At 34.1% G+C, this 22,243-nt stretch overlaps 1 protein-coding gene across 1 annotated transcript; it reads left to right on the top strand.

Annotated features, from left to right (window-relative positions):
• The first annotated feature begins 16,941 nt into the window (after positions 1 to 16,941).
• LOC122275243 (probable WRKY transcription factor 14) lies at positions 16,942 to 21,310 on the top strand. Its single transcript, XM_043084226.1, has 3 exons — positions 16,942 to 18,038; positions 18,844 to 18,984; positions 19,907 to 21,310. Exons 1-3 carry the CDS (start codon positions 17,389 to 17,391, stop codon positions 20,523 to 20,525), a joined length of 1,410 nt encoding a protein of 469 aa, XP_042940160.1. The 5' UTR covers positions 16,942 to 17,388; the 3' UTR covers positions 20,526 to 21,310.
• Positions 21,311 to 22,243: the final 933 nt, after the last annotated feature.

Raw genomic sequence — 22,243 nt, 5'->3', positions numbered from 1 at the left:
TGAGTTCTGCTTATTTATTTGGACTAAAATTTCTCTTATTAATTATAAAAAAAAAAAAATAATAATACCTTGATTATATAAGACCCAAAGTGTCGCCTGCCCATATATATTATAGTATACAATATCTCAGACTTTGTACAAAATTGGTCGTGTTTTCTCCACCTTTCTAAATGTTGTTTTCCCATATATAGGTTGTGTTATGATTCCCTCATTTAAATGATCTTCTGGTGAAACAAACACGTACAAAACCTTTAATTTTGAGGCATAGGAGGATGACTCAAAAACATTGCAAACAAGCCTTGTCGGCTCCGGCCTAGAGAAGCCCACATGAAATTCTTATAGTCTTCATGATGATATTTTTTTGGGCCATTCGATCGCAACCTTCAAACTATACAAAAATCATATATTCAATTTGTTAATTGAATTAGGGAAAGCGCATATACATTTCATATTACAAATAGTATGAGTTTATAATTCTTGAGACATCAACGAAATGCGATGTACGTAAAACAACATCATGAGTTTCGATGAAAAGGATATAAAGATGATGGCATTAAATTCTAAAGTACTGATAAAGTGTGCCAGCATTAATAATGAGGACATAACAAGAGCCAGTCACAGTGTACGTACTGCACAGAAGATCATATCGCAATTACTCGTATGATCACATCGAGTCATGTTAAACATTTAAGGGTTTGACTTAGGTCAGATTTAAAATTTAGTGAATATATAGTGTTGAAAATCATAGCATGTACATGATTTCCTTTGATCTTCCTAGATCTATATATAAAAGTAAGCATCAAAAGAGAAGTTCAAGAAGATGGGGGGAGTGTGGAACAATGCTCATGATCATCAGTGCAGCTAAAATGGTGGGAGTGCAAATAAAGGACAAGCACTGAGCAGGCAGAGAGATTATGAGATAGAAAAATGAATGGACAGTGAGGTCAAGGAGCACTTGTAATAGTCAGTATCAGTAAGGTGGATATATAGATGGAGCTTCAATTGTTTTAATTATTGAGGAGGCCCTTCACGTTTATTTTGGAGATTCTTGTTTTTCTCTATATAAATATACTGACTTTTCTTGTTGAAATTGGTTCTTTGAAATTGCATGGCCATGTTCTTTCACACCCATTTATTTGCATGGAATGCTCAAAGGGAAAAAGCACAACATATCCCCTCTCTCCCATCACTCTTGCTGAGAAAGTGACCCTTAGAGAATCCCTATGTTTCTGCTGTCATAATGGTGGGGTTTGCATCGCATTGGGTTCTGCCAGTTCTGCTCTCTCTCTCTCTCTCTCTATATATATACACACACAAACACCCGCACACACGCAATGCCTGTCTTTTCCATCACCCACCAACAGCGCTCCCTGCTTTTGACTTTTCCTGGAACTCATCAAAACTCAACACATCTCCTAATTATTACTGTACTCATTAGTTTGTAATAACTCTTAAATCAGTCATCCTCGTGAACCTATCTCACTTCTGTTCCTTACCTTTTCGTTAAAATATTCCTTTTAACTTTTTAAGTATACTTAAAATCCCAAAATATACTAATCTCTAATAAAAGACCAACAAAATGGAAAAAAAAAAAAATAGTAATGATACTTTTGCCGATAAATCTTAACATTTTCAATCAAATTTATTGATATTTTACATCAAATTAAATTAACATAATATTTAAATGATGGGATTAATTGCTGATCGATCAGGACCTCTTTGATTAATGATCATTGGTTCAAAACGCAACGTCTTATATTAATTACCTTAAATGGTTTAATTTTGTAGGTTTGAATTTCTAAAAGTTGATCAGCCTTTCACTTTGGAAATGAACTCAAGGATTTTGAATGTAGAAATTTTAGATATATTTTCTTTGAAACAAGATACTTTAGATATTTCAATTAATAATTAATACTTTCTTTTAACAAATTGTATTTCTTTTTAATAATATTTCTTAATTTTTTCTTGAATAATCGCAAATTAAGCACTCATGAATTTCATAATACCATGTATCCTATGATCCCCTTATTATTATTATACGAGCTGGAAGAAGGCATTATTTGAGTACTTAAAACTTTCTTTGAAAAAAACTAAGTTAAAACTTAATGCTTTTTTTTTTTTTTTTTTTTGGGTTAACAATCAATTAGGGTAAACCATGAATACGTCCCGTCCACGACAAGATGGTTGCAAATCATATGACTCTCAGAAAAGGATGGATGCATGTGATCTTCGTGGACAAGAAGCTGAATACAATGTCCCTTAATTATTCTAGCTAGTACGTACTCCTTACGCCTTTTAGGCATGAGCTTCAAAATTGGAAGTCCCTACTCAGTGTGAACTGCGAGTTAATGCTTGCGTGAGTGGTGCATCGTGTATATATGCAATATGGGGAGACAAAATATTTCAAAGTATTTAATGATAGTGGACTGAAAGATTGTCTTTGAAGAGATTCGTAATCCTAACTGATCATCTTATAAAATCAGTTAAAAAAGAATGGTTTATTCATTGCTTATAAACAGACCTTATCTCCCAATAATGTGAGATTTATTTTTCAACACCCTTCATTACCTGTACGACAGTATATTTTTAATCCTTATCACTGGGTAAGTAGTGTGGGCTCCCCATTCGTCTTGTGGTAAGTTTTGATACCATGAAAAAACTCATGAGCTTAACTAATCTCACAAAACTGATTCAAAAAAAGATGTTTGCTCCAACCTTATAAATATGCTCAAGATCTTGTCCACAAGTAATATGAGATTTATTTCTCAACAGTCTTCATGGGAGGCATATATATGTATGTAGTGGTGCGTAGGGTACTTCAAGTGTGGCTCAATCGTGTGCTAATAGGCCAGACAGTCACAAATAATGTTCTTGGTTTGACTTGAAGTTGATCAGTACTTGTTGGAGAGTGCATGTGAGTTTTAGGTACTAGTTGGAAAGATATAAATTGATTGGGAGGATAATTTTTCTTTACAAAGGAGTGGCATTTTTCTTAGAGATCAAAGACAGGTCAGGAGAGGGAGATTAGTGTGCCTAGTTATTGCATATATGTAGTTAAAAAAAATAAAAAATTCTCAATAGACATCTATATAATATGTCATGTTTTATTTTAAATTTTGGTTCTTTGATCTCTGTATAAAGTACTCCCAAAGGGTAACTTTATGATGAAAGTTAATAGTAATGACATTCAATAATTAAGATTTGGAAAAGAACCGTCCATATAGTAAATTATGTCTTAGGAAGAAATGTCACATTGGATATCATGTTATCATTGACATGATGATTATTTGATGGTATTATCCTTTGGCTTGCTATACAATATGCATACATACTAAAAACAATAAACATATCCCTAGCCCATATGGCATCCAAGCCTAGTCCAAAGGGTGGATCTCATCAGAAAGGAAGGGAGAGAGAGAAGGAAGGAGGAGGGACAATGGCTAGGAAAAAGAAAGAGTGTAAGGAGGAAGAGAGGACATGTGACATAAAGGAGAGGGAGATGGGACATAAAGTAAGGGGGCATGGGAATAAAGGGTCTAGAGAAAAGGACTTTGCAGACTTATAGGCTTCTTTTGGACTGCTTCTAGGTGACTGAGAGATTGAGCTTCTTCAACTTCTAGATGGGAGACCATGAGAGTATAAAATACTCTTATTTATAATGGATTTGCACCCAAAACGACCAGTGGATGTAGGCTCTATATCGAACCATGTAAATCTCTGTGTCGTACTCTTCATATATATTTGCTATGTTTGGCTCCTATTTACTGCAATGGATATACCTACGGGCACTGTACTGCAACTTTGGACTACCATCGTGGGCCTCAAGTCACTCCGATCAAGGTCTAGTGAATCGCCACTGCGGGCTAGAGATGACTCATTCTCCCTCTTTAGCTTGTTTTACAAAACAGGCATCAACGCATACATACATACATATCCTAATTGACAAGTAGTTCAAAAGGCAAGACAATTAAGCAGCTTAATTCTTTGTTTATGCATGTAGGTATTCTTTCGGCAATCAGTTTTAAGTAAATTTTGCGGGCAAGGTATTGGTCGTGAGGACCACTACCATATCTCTTTTCTCTGATCATGTTCTTTCTTGGAGTGCATTTGTCATGACTCCATGCAATGTGTAATCTGCCTAGACTTGATGGCTCATAATTTCCAATGGAATTAATGATCTCTATTGCAAACTCACAATTATTGTAGTGACGGTTAATTAGTTTTTTGAATAGATTAGATCGAGAAATATTAAACACAAGAGTCCTTTAGGATTGGTACTCTAAGTACATACATTTGAATATATACTATGTGCTTATAATATTATTGGTATCGGTCCAGAATTAATACCTTTCATGGATGTTTCAAGTCATCTCTTGAAAATAGATGGTTTCAACGATCATGGGATTTATCAGCTTAATTGGGTATTTATGTAAAACCTAATATTAATGCTTTTCCTTTTCTTTGTAGGGGAAAGGAGTAGCATTGCATTTAGTCGCTTTCCCAACTCCATAATTTGATATATATATATATATATATATTTGATCATGTATATATGGAGTACATCCCATGTGCCTTTTATATGCATGTAGTTTTTATTTTTAGTCCTACTAATTATATAAAATTAAAAAAGAAAGAAAAATTATATTCTCAAGTTTATGTGTAGAGCAAATCTAACAAATTAAATGCTTACGGTCATAATTTGATTTAGAAGATAAATGTTAAAATTTGAATATTATAAATCAAATTTTACCATATAAGTAATGTGTATGGATGATGTGTTGATCTACACATAAGCTTGAGTATAGAATAACTCAAAAAGAAAACCCCTTCAAAACAGCATGTATACTTTGTGACGGAAAATCACAAGCACGAAAGAGATACGTGTCTATGACTACGGTTTTCTTGAATTTGAAATTCACTTAAGGGGAGCTTTGGGATCTATTAACGATCCCCAATATTAAGGCAAAAATATATCACGCATGCCTCTTTGTACAACTAATTCTCATTAGAAGCAAAGTCAGTTATGTCACATGGGAAAGGGCCACGATACACGGTCCAAGGGCTTAACTATCCCATTAATTCTTAATCTATGGAGGATATATATAGTTACGTGGTTTCCAACTTATATTGTACTATATATATATATTATATAATATTTTGCTCATGTTCTCAAGGTGATCGTTTTCACATTACTGTCGAAAGATTAATGGGTTGGACTACCTAGGGAAGAAGCTCCCTCTTATATATTGGATACACCACGCAAGTTACAAGTTCGTTTTTTATTTTTTATCAGAAAACGAAAAGATTGGCCGTATCGACCAAAACTAAAGGGTGTGACCCAACAATCATATAAAAAATAATAAAAAAAAATAAAAGAAAGAAGAAAAGGTCAAAAATCAATTTTGAAGTTTAATGTGACATGATACCTTTTATCTTTTGAAAAAATGTAATATTTTAAAGATCATTTATAACATTTATTGTAATAGCCCGCCAGAAATTTAATTGTGAAATGTCTATTAAATTTAGGAATCTCGTGAAGACTCCATAAGTTTTCACGAATCCATTAATCGTATAGGTTTTAGTCTAACTACATAGTTAGTGTTATTATTTACTATGGTATCAGAAGTGTATTTTTTATTATTGGAGATAATTAGAAGTGTCAAAATGTATTATGGTTTGCGTCATTAGACTAGGAGGGTCATTTAAGGTCTTATGGCACAATAACACTTTTTCATATTTTCGGACGAAACGTCGGTTCAAAATTGTGGATATTATTGGATAAAAATCTCTTAAATTAATTTTGTGGATATTATTAGATAAAAATATCTTAAACTAATTTTGTGGATATTATTGGGTAAAAAATATCTTGAGATGATTTTTGTAGATATTATTGGGTAAGAGAGTCCTATACTTAACTCTCACTCTAGGTAAAAGAGACCTATACTCAACTCTCACTCTAGTCTCATCTCTTCTAAGTCTCATCTCTTCCATATCTCATCCATAAGTATCTCCAACCACTCCCCCACGAAATTAACTTCATTTACACTTTCCATTAAAAGAATACCAAACACTCTCTCTCGAACAGCTTTTAAGAGTTCTTTTGCACACCTATTTCGAAGCTTTTTTAAGTGTTTTATCATAAAATCTCATTCATATAAGTTGTTTCTTTTTTAGTCTAGTTTACGTGGATATCTTATTTGTCCCATTTGATCTTATTTGTTAATGTTTAACCATGTGATCTTGAATTAGAAACTTATATATGTTTTAGGACATCTTTTTAAACCATGTGATGGTTTGGTTTGAAGATCACATCTTTATAAGTCATGGATCAAAAGGTTAATCAAAACAAGTTAGAAACAAAAATCAATGGAAATAGCATATGGGAATTTCGGCCCTATGGAGTTTTAATAGTTGTGATTAGTTTTAATTTTTTCTAAATTGATATTTGAGTTGAGGATAAAATTTACATGAGGCATGTAAATTTTGGTGACTTTTGGAATTAGAATGCAAAATCCTTAAGTTATGGGTAAAACGGTCATTTTCCTACATGTAGAGAGTAAAATGAAAATTTTACTATTTAAGTTAGTATTTTACATATTTCAAATTATTAGTGATTTAGTGCTAACTTTTAGAATCACTAATTACAGTTCCTCGTGATCGCGCTTGAGGTTTTATAAGAAACGGGAAGATCGAGGTAAGTTAACTTTTAACTTACTAGCAGTCTACTGTGTATGTGTGCTAAGTAAAGGAACTATAGTGTATGTATGTGTGTTATCATATATGTCATGCCATACTAAGTTATCACGTAATTGTCTGTTATACAGAATTTATTCCATCATCTGTTTTTATCTATTACATAATATATTCTATCATGTATTGCTGTACATTACAAGTACGTCATGTTAAATATGTCATCTATCACATGTATATCAAGTCATGTAATATTCACTGTTGTAAGTATGTCATGTTAAATATGTTGTCTATTATATATTATGCCATGTTACGAAATGTTTCTATTTCAAGTTGGTCATGTATTTCAAGTTATGTTCAAGTCACGTTATGTTACATCAGGGTTTTAGTCATTTCGTATTCCAGTCACGTTTTATCTTGATCACTTATGTATAGGGTCACAGCAATTGTGACACGTAGAATACATGGGGCCACAACAATTGTGGAATATGTATTTAAGCAGTTAAAGAATAAGTTTTCGTATAATACATGGGTCACAACAACTATGGAGTATGTATTTAACTACATTGTGACGTGTAGAATACATGGGGCCACAACAACTGTGGAGTATGTATTTAACTGCATTGTGATGTGTAGAATACATGGGGCCACAACAACTGTGGAGTATATATTTACACGTAGAATACATGGGGCCATAACAATTGTGGAGTATGTATTTTTCATGTTAAGTCAAGTTTCAGAACAAGTTCATGTTAAGACAAGTTTCAGATCAAGTCCATGTCAAGTCAAGTTCAGTTCACGTTTCAATTTAAGTTATGTCAATTATGCTATGTACATGGGGCCACAACAACTGTGGAGTATGTATTTTTCATGTTAAGATAAGTTTCAGAACAAGTTCATGTTAAGACAAGTTTCAGATCAAGTTCATGTCAAGTCAAGTTCAGTTCACGTTTCAATTTAAGTTATGTCAATTATGCTATGTTGTACATCAAGTTATGCTTTAATTACTTATGAATTTGATTATACATTCATGCTTTTACTGTCATCCATGCATCATTAGTATGTATGGAAGTTGTTGTTAACTTACTGAGATTTGTAATCAAATCTCATTGTGGTAGTCCCAACTACCATTCCTCCCGAATGGTAGATCTTGTTACAGGACCTGAAGGAGAATCAAGAGCTGACCAACTAGACACAGTTGATTGAGCGACGATGCGACGTCAATGTTAATATAGTAGTTAACGTAAATTACTACTTGTACGATGGAGTTGCATCTCCAGTACTTTTTAGATCATAAGCATTTTGGACTAGTGTTATGATCTTAGTTATTCAATGAGTCTTTATATATGAAGTATGTTTTAAGCATTTGGGATATTTTAAATTTGGTGCTTAGTATTGCTAAAGAAAAATTTATCCGCTGCGAATATTGCATAATGTTAGATGTATGTTAGGAACATTGTATCTTATATGTCATGAACGGGGGCAGGTAACCTTGTGTTGCATGTCTCGACGCTTCAAATGTCCGTCCAATGCCCAACGGAAATTTGGGGGCGTCACATTTATCCTCTATTGTTCCTTCATATTTTTTTAAAGTGCACTAAAGCATTTATATTTTTAGGGCTTTGCTCTTTAATTGGTGGCTCTAAGATAACTACCTTAATGTCACACCCTTTGAGTTGGCACCGTGGAACCACATGGGTGGCGTCTCGAACTCCATATATAACATTTTAACTTTGAGATTAGAAAATAATAGCCTATTAGTGGTAATATTTTTTTTTGCGTATTTTGGGGTGTAATTCACAGATCTAGAGTGTGCTACAAGTTCATCTTGCATCGAGCGCGCAAGTGATAAGGGAGAATCTAGGAGGAGAAATTAAGTGGGAGATCATCAAATGCAATAATATCGTCCCAGAAACAGCTTCTTCAAGTATGGGAACAGGAGGCGTTAGATAAGAATATTACTTTTAGAGAAGGAGACAGAAGAGAAAAGGATATATATAGCTTTTATATGAACAAGTTAATATTGTTGGTTAGTTAATTATGGTGCAGGCGAGCGTGCAGACCCTACTCAAATACCCATAGCCATGCTTCGACAATAAGAACTGTGGTTGATAGTGAGAAGCATGTATACAAACCCCACCCTTCACAATGCCTGCCCTTGTCCAAATTTCCAAGGAGCTGCACGCACTACTAAATTCACATCCAATTTCATGCCTAAATTACTAATAATCAACTACTTAATTGCAAAAAACCTTCAAAATTCAGCTACTCATCAGACTGCAGAAATACTGCAACTAAGACTGCATGCATCAAGCAGTACCATTATATTGCACAAAACGTAAAATTTCAGCAAACTGAGGAGATATTTGTATATATCAGATCGCAAACTAGCTAGCTCGATGATTTTGATCATGTGGACGGGCCCCTACATTGACTTTGTCACTGTTGGGGCATTAAAAATATGGTATAGTTCATGAGGACAAAGACAGTTGGGAGTGCTAGCTGATGATCATAACCGTCCATGTAGAGACATTTAGAAGGCTAAGATGAGCGTAACTGGTGAGGTTGCCGGTAGACGGGTGACGTTGAGAGGCGTCAGATGCTTAGGCAAGTGTCCATTCGAGCCAGCGTGCAGATCAAGAAGTCTGTGACAGTAAGGACTTGAGGAAATATATAAAAACACGACTACACAGACAAGACCCCTCAATATATTTAGATATATATATGCATATTGGGACGGACAATCGTCGGCATCGACAAAGGGTCGGCATAATATTTATATATAACATATATAGGTATGAATGAGGAAGACGTACAATATTATATCAAAAAAGTGGTTGGTTCACATGGGGTAGGATCGGATGGCATGGATTCTTATTAATGTTGTGGGAGGGAAGACAACGGTGTATATATAGTATTGCTCGGAGAATCCCAGTTTAATTTTGTTCTCTTATGGGGACCGTGCATGGTAGGCTTGTCATGCACCAACGTGGGGCAACTGTTTGTCTGAACCCATTCAATAATTTAATTATGATATTCAGCATTCATCCAAACTACACTGATCTAAACTTAAACTAGCTAGGGTTTTCATGATGATGATGATGGGGTTGGGCCACCAAAATTCTCCTTCTCTTTTCTTTAATATTCATAATTACTCTTCATATATACATATTTTTTAAATTATTATCCCCCTTAATTAATTAGGTTTTGTTTTAATTTGATCCTTATAAGAAGCTGCAAGCTGCCAATCAATATGATCTTCTTAATAATTACTAGGAGAAGGTACACATGAACCCCTGCATGCATGGGGTATTTTCAATTTCAAAATCCCAACTTCATGATCATGTGGAGAATTTATTAGGGTGATATTATAATAGGATTCTTAATAATTTGTTGGTCATGGTCATCTAGCTAGCTATATATATAGATAGCATGTAGATCAACATGAGCAATTATAGAATTATGAGAAAGACCACGGCGGCCGGCCTGCAACTTGCTGGAGATCAATATCGTCGTCTATTATTACCTGTCATATCAATTACCTCACAATAATTTGTTCGTTCGTATTTTGGCCTCTATCCCCTTACCTTTTACCATTCTCATATTCCCAATATCCTGGTGCAAATAGTGCATGTTAGCTCCATCGACCTGACAACACCTGCGGCATATATATATGTATATAATTGCTGAATTTATTATACCACGTTCTAATAATGAATAATTAGCTGTTTTTCCAATTAACAATATAATTATATTTTTAATTGGAAAAACAGCTATATATAATTAATAGGATGCGTGAGGATCATCATGTTATAGCACGTTATAACATGATGATCTCATGCATCCTATTAATTATGCTCTTTGAAATATAATTCCAAATTTGCCAAATTCCTTCCATCGACCCCAGAAAGGACTAAATAAAATTTTATAAGTAGTATAATTAATATATAACATGAACTAAGAGATCAAAATATCCTGAAATAATGTGTTTCACGAATATATATATATATATATATGTGTGTGTGTGTGTGTGTGTATACAAGAAATGAATATATATAAAATGTAAATATGGTATCTCATATACGCATATATATGAACATTCCTAATTGAGATTCTCGGATATAGGTTACATGATAATTAAGATAAATTTTCTATTAGAATCATGCATTAATAACATGATGCTACCAAGAGATAGGAAGAGCCTTTTTAAGAATCAACAGTGTCATATTGTACCAATGATGTAGACGGCAAAAAAAAAAAAAAAAAAAAAAAAAAAGTAGTAAGATTGGTGGCAACATTGGTATTTTGGAGAATCAAAATGCATAGCGGAGAGAGAGAGAGAGATGTTTTGCTATATGGTAGATTCCCAAAATGTCTCATCAACCGTAAGGTCGGTGATTCCTTCACTGATCATTGCCCATTGAAACATCCAATCCTTCAAATACTAATCAAAAGCCATCACCCACACAAAGAACATCCCCACATGATTACTGTTTTATATTTTATATATATATATAGAGAGAGAGAGAGAGAGAGAGAGAGAGAGAGAGAGAGGCGTTTCGAAACTAGTTTTCTTAAAAGAAGAAACCCCGGCAAATCAATTAAAAGCCCCTCTCAATCTCAAATGTCTTGTTGAACATGATCGATATGCAATCCTGCACCCTTCAACACCAACTTTGAACAGCTCGCAAAGTGAAGCGTCCTCCATAAAAGAAATCCAACTTTTGGACCAAAGCAATAGGCATGCATACACATGACATATGATGACCTTTTACAATAGAACTTGCTAATTAGCTACTTTTCTAGACCCTTTTTCATATATATATATATAGTCCTTGGCCCGGTTTTAGACTTGGAATTAACCTCTCCTCTCTGTCCTTCATAATCCCGACATAATCACGTTTTAATTATAGCTATCTGAATTAACCTATATATCTAGCTAGCTAACAGGCCGTAATCTTCCTAATAAATCCATGCAGTACGTGCTAATCATTTGACAAATACCACGACACAAGCTAGCTAGCTAACTAGCTACCATATTTGTATGTATATATGTTGGGACCTCCAAATTAAGCTTAATTTATGTTCGAATGTTCTCAATCATAATGGGTGGAAATAAATAAAGTGGCTTCTGAAATAAGTACTTAAATAGCATTAATCCATGGCCAAGAAGTAGTCAATTACCATTGTTGACTTTGAATATCAATGGATTTAGTGGCACTAGTACTTCAACCTTTTCATTTTTTTTTCCCCCCATCCCCGTTCCTTTTTCTTATCTGATCTCTCTGTCCTCTGATATCTAGTAAAAGTAGGCAATCGACACTGCTATAGGTCTGCTTCAATGTTTCTATCAGTAATTAATGCAATTCCAATATTGACATGAGGTTCGGATATGCATTGCCCAAGTCTTGTATATGGGTCGCTCTTAGTGTCTGGCCTTATATATATATATATATATATATATATATGTATGATATAGTGGCCATCAAAGTTAAAAGAATTCTGAAGTGGTGTCAAATAAATGAAACTCATGAATTTATCATTTAGTATGTATAGTAGTACCATACCCTAAGCTAGCTACAGGATTATTTTGTCTTATATACATGTTGAAGATCGATGCAAGTTGGAGGCAGGTGGCTTAGATCCCCATATATATAGATATATATTACTAATGTGATGTTTTCTGTTTGAGTAATGCTACGTACAGTCGTGGAATTGCAAACACCGCGCAATCGCTTTGAAAAAAAGTGGAGTCCACGATTAAAAAGTTAGTTTTTTTTTTCATATGGATCCCATATTAATTCATTTTTTTCAAAGCGACTGCATGCCGCTTGCACAACCACGATTGCAAATATCATTTCTCTTTCTATTTATGTCGTGTGTGCCCCTATTACACGCGTACGAATTAATTGCAGGTTGTGCATGCATGATGTATATGGATGAGAAACTCTACTCAGAAGCCAAGCAGTACAATATATTTGTTGAAGAAAAAAAATAGAAGAATTTTTCTACTCAACTGGTGGTGTAGGCAGACTACTAAGTAGAATTTATAACTCATTAATTATATATATTAGTTTCCCATTATTATTTTTACAATATAATAACGAAAGAACTGTTGTTTCATACACAATGCTAGGATGACTCGGGCCCATATGTGCACTCCAAATATGGCTCCTAGTACAACTGCCTTTTTTTTTTTTTTCATTTTCTTTCTAATATTTTTGAAACATCTTTAACTATTAAGGAAAAAAAAAATTACAAATTCACTAATAGTGATCAATTCCTTAACCATTAAAAATAAATAAAATACATGAGAAGCACATGATTTGGGGTGCATTTGGGAGTCATCCAATCATTTTCCAATAAATTTTAATATTATATATGCGATCAATTACACACAAATAGATACCGAATAAATGGCTAATTAAAGATCAAGAAAAGTAATTAATTATATGAGTAATGCTACTCATCATCTTATTTCTTATGATGGAACATTGAATGATTATGAACTATTTATTATATTTCACTTGTGAACACATCATCTAATGCCGTGTTATGGAATGATGAGGAGATGATGAAAACTAGAATGATGAATAAATTTTTTCATATATAGATATATAAGATAGGAAGCAAACATGCATTAATATTTCACATCAACAGCAAGCGAAATAACGAGTAAATATAACGAGTAATCGTTCGATCGAGATATCGTCTCATGTTATGGTTAACTTATTCTAATATTAGCATCCATTTAAAACTAGATATATGGATGTCTCTGATATTGATAATTAAGCGGTTAAATATGAGATCTCGATCAATTAAATGCTTACATAAATAAGTGACAGATTAGATGCTACTGATTCAAGGTTACTTTTCGCTCACCAGATTTGCTTCTATATTAATCTTGCTGTCTACAGCATTATTGATTGAAGAATAGGAGAAGTACTTCCCGATATTGTTTCTCTTCATATACGATTTCTAGGGTTATTGATTGAGGCATAGCTACGTAGCTAGCGCTCAAAATATACTTTTCATTTAGGTGAGATTTAGATAGTGAGTTGAGATAAAAATTAAAAGTTGAATAAAATGAACAAACTGGATTATATTTTAGGGATTGAATAACGAAAGCAACAAATTAAGAAGCATATATATATATATATTAAGAAGCCATTGTGGTGGTACGTACCATTGCTAGTGTTGTTATAATTATAATATATATACATATATATATGTCATATCTATAGTGTATTCGAAAATAAACGTACCCTTTATAATTTCAAGAAATTGAAAGATAAATGAACAGTTTATGAACAATATATAATTAATGTTCCTAATTTTGTTATATATCAAAAAAGAAATTAATTTCTGATCATGAAATATATATTAATGATTCAGAACATGATTAATAATGTTACTATATATATGCATTACCATATATGATTGGGATAAATAATCCTCAAATTAAATATATATAATAACGTACTGCTCTGCATGGGATCATAGATTCATGACCCAGACAAGCTTAATTGGAAGGAAGCCGGCCGCCGGTAGCTAGCTAGGACATATATCATCATGATTACACTAATTATTTACAAGTTTGCTCAATTTGCTTGTGTGGGTCAAAAAAATAGTTAAGCGTCTCAATTATTACATGCGCCCATGCATGCAGATTAATCGTTACGAGATTAATTATTTAATTCCAATGTAAAGTACTATAAATCAACCAATATCGATACATGTATATATTGTTTTTAATAAACCGATTTCGATTAAATATTATATATACATATATATATAATATCAATATAAGTAATGCGTGGCATGAATTTAATTGACAGATATTGTACGTACGTAGGATATAGCGGCCGAATAATTCAATCAGACATTATTCCAAGATATTAAGAATATTATTAATTAATGTTACTCTTATAAATTTTGTTGTAAACAGCATCAAGATCGAATACTTGGATACCTAGAAATTAACATTTAAATGAAACATTAATATTAGAAAGAGAACAAGGAAATTAGGAAGTTATCTTTTAAAGGGTGATCAGAAAGATGCATGCATGCTTCGCTGATCTGAATCCAATATTTACCATATCCATATACATTAGTAGATGAATATATATTTATATATATATATATATATATATATATGTGTGTGTGTGTGTGTGTGTGTGTGTTTTATAGGTATATGTATATATTTATATGCATGCATTGTAAGTTTATGTACGGACCAACTTTGCAACCTAACTAAATTACAAATAGAGATAAGAAGTGGGACGTACGTGTCTTTATAACTATTTTTATTATTTAGTAAGTGGCACAACTTAGGAAGGTATTTTAAAGGAGGTTATATATAGGTTATATATACTTGAAAAAATCTATATGCAATCTATAAATATATAGAAGTATATAAGCAATGCACAATTCTTTTGAAAAAAAGTGCAATCCACAATTAAAAATTTAATTTTTTTTTATCTTGTATTTACTCACTTTTTTTAAAAAAATTACATGACGTTTGTACACTCCATGACTGCAAATTTCATTTCTCTTTTAAGATATATCAATACATGCGGTGACGTGGAGGATGCAATGAGACATGCCACATCAATTAATAAATAGTGTTTTAACTTTTTCGAAGGCCCCACACCAAATAGTGTATTAACACATTAAGCATCTAGTAAGTAATATAAGAGCTTGTTTTGATATTAATAATATCTCAAAATATCTATAAATAGTAATAAAATAATTTAAATTAGAATGTTTTATTGAGTTTTGAGAAATGAGAGAGAAAAAATAGAATAAAAATATTATAAATTTAAAAAATTGTTTGAATATAATTTTTTATTTTTATTTTTATTTTAAAATCTAAAAAAGTTAAATTATATTTTGTGTTTAGTGATATTTGGAAATAATATATCTGAAAATGATTATATTGCCAAACAGAACCTATATCATATCATTCTAGTTCATTCTTCTTCAATATATATGAGCTAAATTAGTCTCTCTCTTTTTATTGTAATTCCATTATTATTGTTATGCACAAAATGGTTGTATATATCATATATATAATAATATATGAATAGGGATTAGCTGGCTAGCTAAATAGTGCCTTATAAAGAACCGCAATATATATAGAGAAATGCTCATCCTACTTAATTAGAAAAGTCATCGAGAAAGACTATCAATGGTTTTTTTTTTTTAATATATATATTAAGGAAATATTTTTAAATGAATTTGTGAATTTATTTTTAAAAAATATTTTAAATAATTTAAAAAATACTTGAAAAAGAAACACAAAATAAAATTTAAAAAAAAAAGTACATTTAATTTACACTAATAAAAAAACTCTCTGAACCTCTCTCAATGGCCCTAACAGTCCTATATATATATATATTAATATATTTTCTTATGCAGATAAAACCCAAAAAAGTTGTGATCAGAAACCATTCAATTAATACTTTTCTAGATCATGATCATGACTTGACTAATGGAATTTTTGCCTAACATTTCGTTTACGTGTAAGTTACCTAGCACTTGACCATGATACCACTTTCTTTTTTTCTTTTTGGATGGTGATTCTCATCTGTACATAGAGCTAGCTACGTATGCCTGGAGTATTAATTTGACATGTTGTTGATACTTTCATTTATTTATTATTACTAGCTACCTGCTAGGTGATGAATGCGACATACGTGATTGATTTGATTCTTCACAAGGAAATTATAAAGATGTTGGTAAAAAGAAAAGAAAAGAAAGCTAATATTTTCATGCATGATGGATATTGAAGATTATTCTATAATCTTTTTTGATTTCCTGCCAAGTTAAGTAAACGACAAATTAAGGGTGTTATCACATAGAGTGGTTCTTGTCAATGAGACAGAGATTGTGTGCTTCATCCAGCTTGTTCGAATCGTCCTCCTTCATCCTCTCCTGATGATCTCGACCACCTAGTGCTTAATTCATCAGAAACGTTAACGAAACGGGATTAGATAATATGTACATAAAGAAACGGGGATGGATGTATGGATCGATGATCGAAACGTTTCCGAGAAATGCGGCTACTTGCCGCCTCTTTACTTTCCCATCACTTGTTTTCGAAAAAGGACTTTTGGCTAAAGTTTCATTTATAAATCCAGAGAGAGAGAGAGAGAGAGATTAAATTAATGGAGAGATTAAAAACAGTGGCAGAAATTGACCCTATGATACTTTAATAAATGATTAAACACCCAGCTCAAGACCTATTTGTTTATTGCTATCATTTTAGTTTTAAATTCTCCCTCTCTCCCTGCGTGTTGCGTATGGAGATCAAGAGCTGTTTTTGTGTGAAAAGTCAGCGACTCTAGCCTTTTTCCATTATTATTTTTTATTGTTTCTCTATCTGCTAATAAGACCATTCTCTCTTTGTTTTTCGGAAGAAGAACGATCACTTCCATTAAACCTTCGCAAAACAAAGCAAACTTTTTCGTTCGTTTTTCCGCTTTTCTCCTTCCTAATTGCCAAAACCCATCTCCCCAGACCGACTATTTTGTTCCCTTCCTTGATCAAACACCCATATACCAGACGAACCAAAGAGTATTTGCATGTCTTTTACGTCTGTTGTGTTCCAAAGATCAGGAAAAATATCCCTGGCTTGCCTCCAAATGACAGTACTCTTTCTCTCCGACTTGTTCTTGCTCTTGCGCTAAAAAAAGTATGTACTGCAGCTTGTTTATGCCCAGGATGGAGAATTATCAAGGTGATTTGACTGACATAGTCCGAGCTAGCGGGGGAGCATATGGCAGTACTGGAGCTGAAGGCGCTTCCGAACCCAGTCCCGGTTGGCGCTTCCCTTCCGATCCCATGAATTTTTCGTCGGTTGTCGAAGAGCCTAGGGATTATTTCGGCAATCCATTCTCCTACATGCGAGATCCACTTCTTTACGAGCTCGATGTATCAGGTTCCGGCTTCTTCAGCAGCACCAGTTCTGCTGAAATGATGGGCAGCAGTACAGCTGCTAGTGTGGAGGACACGGGCGGTTTTAATGGAGGAAATACTACTGGTGCTGTTGTTGGTGTTGGTGGTGCTAGTACGAGTACGATTCTAGCTCCGAGCAATTATCTTGAAGATGAAATGAAAAGGCCTTGCAATATATTCTCACGGATGCTTCAGATCTCTCCTAATGCAAAATTGCCTGTCTCCCCATGTGGTTCGCCGGTGATGGCCGCGGCGGCTTCTCCCAGGGGAATTAAGGCTTCTGCTATGGTTGCAGGCGACATGATTACTGCAAACAGCCCCAAAGGTTGCTTTATCGACAACACCGGGGTGCAGATCTCGTCCCCGAGAAATCCGGGTATTAAGAGAAGGTGAGTATTTAATCTTATCTAGCTAGCTCAGGGTTTCTTCCATGAATTAACTCTAAAGGAGTTGAATTTGATGCTATTTTAGTACTTATTAAATCCTTGTTCAATTTTATTTTTTGGATACAAAAGATTTCACAAGTAGGACCAGCGAGCTGGAAGTAATGGTCATGATCAAGTCAAGGCAAAGATCTGAATAAGGATTACATGCTTTTACTGTCGATGTTGTCATTTTTAGGTTGATTGTATCCTGTCTTGCTTGTGGTGCTCGAGATGATTTTCAGATGCGATTTCCCATTGTCAACATTACCAACAAAAAACATATTATCTTTGATGTGTAGTATCGATCGACCTTAAAAAGTGGGTTTAGTTTTGGTGGTGTCACACTGATATTCATCATAGACTTAGCTTTCATTTTGTTATCTCAAACTACTCGTCTTCCCTAACACACTTGAGAGGTTAGCTGCCTTTTGATTGGTATTTGGGCTGCCTTTAGAATAATAGCGTTCCTTTCAGCTTTATTAAATAAAATAATCCAAAAAACATCAAATTGCTGCCAAAAAGTAGCTAGGAGATCAATTGAAACATTTTTATTAATTTGCTCCGGGAAAAGATCATGACAACTAGTTAAGTGTCTTCTAATCTTCTACTACTTTAATCATTCAAAATTCTATCGGCTTCACCATATATATATCCATTATGATCTTCCTCTTATTCTATGCACTGATGATCATGATCGTTAACAGTTGCTTTAAAAAGTATAGCAATCAAACATAAACTTGGATGAAAATATATATACACATATACGCAGGAAGAGCCAGGCAAAGAAGGTGGTTTGCATTCCAGCGCCAGCTGCTGCAAACAGCAGGCCTACCGGAGAAGTAGTTCCATCTGATCTGTGGGCTTGGAGAAAGTACGGTCAGAAACCCATCAAAGGTTCTCCATATCCAAGGTGAATTGAGTTAATTCAGTTCAGTTATTCATATTCTTGATAACGGAAATTTCTTTTAAGATAAAACTTCTGCCAAGGCTGCAGTTTGTATCTCCCACTGACAGATAACATTATTACTTCTGCTTCTTTGCTTAATCAGCTTATTTTGTGTGCATTAATATAATCAAAGTGATACAACGTATAAAGAGACTGCAAAGAACCTTCTGAATCCCCACAAAAGCTTCGATCCTTGGAAACTGACCTCAAACACTTCCATTGTCATTGTAAATTGACTATCCCCAAACCAACCCTAGCTATCAGTTTCGTTTACTTCTATTTCCCCCAAATATTGGAAACGCAACGAGTAGTACACCAAACCGCGCGCATCTTTGAACTTTTGGTTAAGAATTTCGGGCTCTTTCGAATGTTTCCTTCGTTATTGGATCGGACTTCAACCGGCCAGCACGAGCTCTTACACTATTTTTTTAATATGTTATTTCAGTAAAAATAGCTGTTTTGTTTTGGTCTAGTTTATGATCCAGTCAATCTTACAAGTCTTTATATAATCACTCTCTTATTTTTGTTTTTTGTTGGCAGAAGGCGTTTATAATAATGTTTACTATTCGGTTTTGAAATGTGAATATCCTATTATATTATAAAGAAATAGGGAATCCATTTTCAAATTCAGATATACAGCTTACATGTGATGTATATAGCGGCAAATATTTCGGTGGAGTTCGAATAATTTGGATCTAGTAATTATCCAATACGAAACGATTAACCAAACAGGATCGAAAACTTCGAAGTAAATAGGATCATGATAAACTGTTAATGCTACGAGACAATTAATACTATTACAATAACATCATGTTGCTCATCAACTTGTATATATGTACGTGTACACTTCTTATTTTATTTTATTTTATTTTTTGATACTATACAGGGGCTATTATAGATGCAGCAGCTCGAAGGGATGTTCGGCCAGGAAACAAGTCGAGCGCAGCCGGACTGATCCCAACATGTTGGTGATTACATACACATCTGAGCACAATCATCCATGGCCAACTCAGAGGAATGCCCTTGCAGGCTCGACCCGGTCCCAACCATCGAAGAGCAATGCTGCTTCGAAAAACTTCCAAGGAGCCCAGTCCGGCAAGAAGCCAACAAGCCCGAAAGAAGAACAGAAGGAGAGCAGCATTGACGACCACGTATCTCCGATTGTCGGCGGCAGCTCGACAACAAGTACATCAGTCAAGGAAGAGCTTGATGAGGTGGAGAAGCAAGTGCTGGAGATGGATGACGGAGAATTCAGTACTGCTGAAGGGTTTTCTTACAGGCCGACAATGCCGGTGTCAAACCTCCAATCTGATCAGGACTTCTTCGCTGAGTTAGAAGAAATTGAGGCTGACCCTTTAGATCTCTTGTTTTCTCAAGGGTTTGCGGGAGATCATGCGCAGAAAGATAGTAAGGGCATGGATCCATTCAATCTCTTTGACTGGCCAGGGGACAGCGGCCACGGCGGCTCCAACCCTTTTGGAGAAGCTAAGAATAGGGGTTTATAACAAGGCATTTGAAACGATAGAGCAATTTCCCCACTAAAGACTCATTTTTTAATTTATATGGTGCACTTCTTCTATATTCAAGGTCTGGTATAAGCAGCCCTTAAAAGCTTCTGGTTTGAATATTTTTCCGGGTGGGGGGGTAGGGGGGAGAGATTTCTACCACTTTTGTTCTACCTTTTTCTCTTGTTATTTACCAGAACGGTTTGGGGATTAGGAAAAGGAGTAAAAGACACTGCTGGTTCATTGGGAGCAAAGCCATGAGTCCCACATTCCTTTTGGAATATTGGTGGATGGGACAGAAAGCTGAGGAACAGAAGGTTTCTACAGTGAAAACAAGTACATCCATCAGAGACATGACTGAAAAGCTCGGTGAGGAGATTGATATAAAGATGGGACTTGCCTTCCATCTTTTGAAGTGGGAAAAATTATCAATTGCAAGAAGCCCACCCTCTGGTTTTGTGGGTGGGTTGTCTTATAAACAAAAGAAAATTAAAGCCATGATTTAATTAATTGCTTGCTTTGACGGGTAATCGAAAGATGACAAAAATATATATATACAGCAAAAAGATCACTAGAAAAGCTTGGACTTTTCTTATCAGTCTTCTCTAGGGATGTATAAAAGAGAGATAAACTACATGCTTTGGGTTCCTCAGCTTTCTGTTTCTTATATTATCCGTGCAACTTGTATTTGTTTTCTATTTTTAATTCCAGTGTTCTAGTTTTTATAAATTACAGTGACTGTTTGCGAGAAAACGGAATTACCATTCAACCTTATTTTCTATGTTCATCTCCCTTGCTGTGCTCTGCATATTTTTAAATAGTATTAGTCCAGCTAAAAGGAGGTTGGCATTTAATATTTCTGCATGTGAATGGTAACCTGTGCATGCATTATTATTTCTGCATGCCTAGCTGCGACTGCGAACCTAGTTTTGCACGAATCAAAACCATATTCATAGAAGAGGGTGTTCAAAACATATATACAAGAACAACTACGAACCGCCAAAAGTGTACTTGGGTCTCGTTAGTTGCTTATAAATTAACGAGGGGATCGGAGGGAATTGATCACGGGTGTGTTGAAATTGTTCCTTGAACAGGAAACTTGAAGGAGATCGATGGACTAGCGGCCTGTTTACTGTTTGGAAACGCGTTTCTCATCAGATTCTCAGTGAAAGTGATTTCCCTCAGCTGTTTGATTTTACTCAAGTTTAATATGCACCGTAATGATCAGTTTCATTATCGAATGGAGGAAAAAATTAATAATTAACGGTAGTAATTCTGCTTGCTTTTAGTGCTAATAATCGCTTAAATAATTATCTTTACGTTTTTCAGAGATCTTCTTTATTTAAAAGAATTAAAAGACATCGTGAATTAATACGAGAAACTAATTGTATATATGACTTTATGATCCTAAAACACCATATATATATAGCTAGGCTAGCTAATCCTTGAGGATTACTTTTTCCATTCATACTGATCGAGATCTGTATTTTGAGATGATCAGAGAGGGGGAAATGGGGAGGACAATAAATCATAAGATCATGATCAGTATGAATAAAATCACAATCTTAAATATGTTTTTTCAATGTTATGGTTTATAGTTTTTGAAAGGAGTGTAGTACTTCTGCAAACTCGATCTTGATTTGTACAGAACTTTTTTCTTGAAAGAGTTCTAGTCTTTAGAGCTCATGACTAGCTAGTCCGGCCTTTGGTAACGCATG

This window comes from Carya illinoinensis, chromosome 9 (genome assembly GCF_018687715.1).
Source record: "Carya illinoinensis cultivar Pawnee chromosome 9, C.illinoinensisPawnee_v1, whole genome shotgun sequence".
NCBI lineage: Eukaryota > Viridiplantae > Streptophyta > Magnoliopsida > Fagales > Juglandaceae > Carya > Carya illinoinensis.
Note: the sequence above shows the minus strand (reverse complement) of the source record. Positions and strands in the feature narration are given on the sequence as shown.

Excerpts from the sequence above, each read along its gene's own strand:
- LOC122275243 (XM_043084226.1), top strand. The coding sequence starts at position 17,389 with ATGTACTGCAGCTTGTTTATGCCCAGGATGGAGAATTATCAAGGTGAT. Across the intron at positions 18,039-18,843 it reads AATCCGGGTATTAAGAGAAG|GAAGAGCCAGGCAAAGAAGG; the intron begins GTGAGTATTTAA and ends ACATATACGCAG. Across the intron at positions 18,985-19,906 it reads AAAGGTTCTCCATATCCAAG|GGGCTATTATAGATGCAGCA; the intron begins GTGAATTGAGTT and ends GATACTATACAG.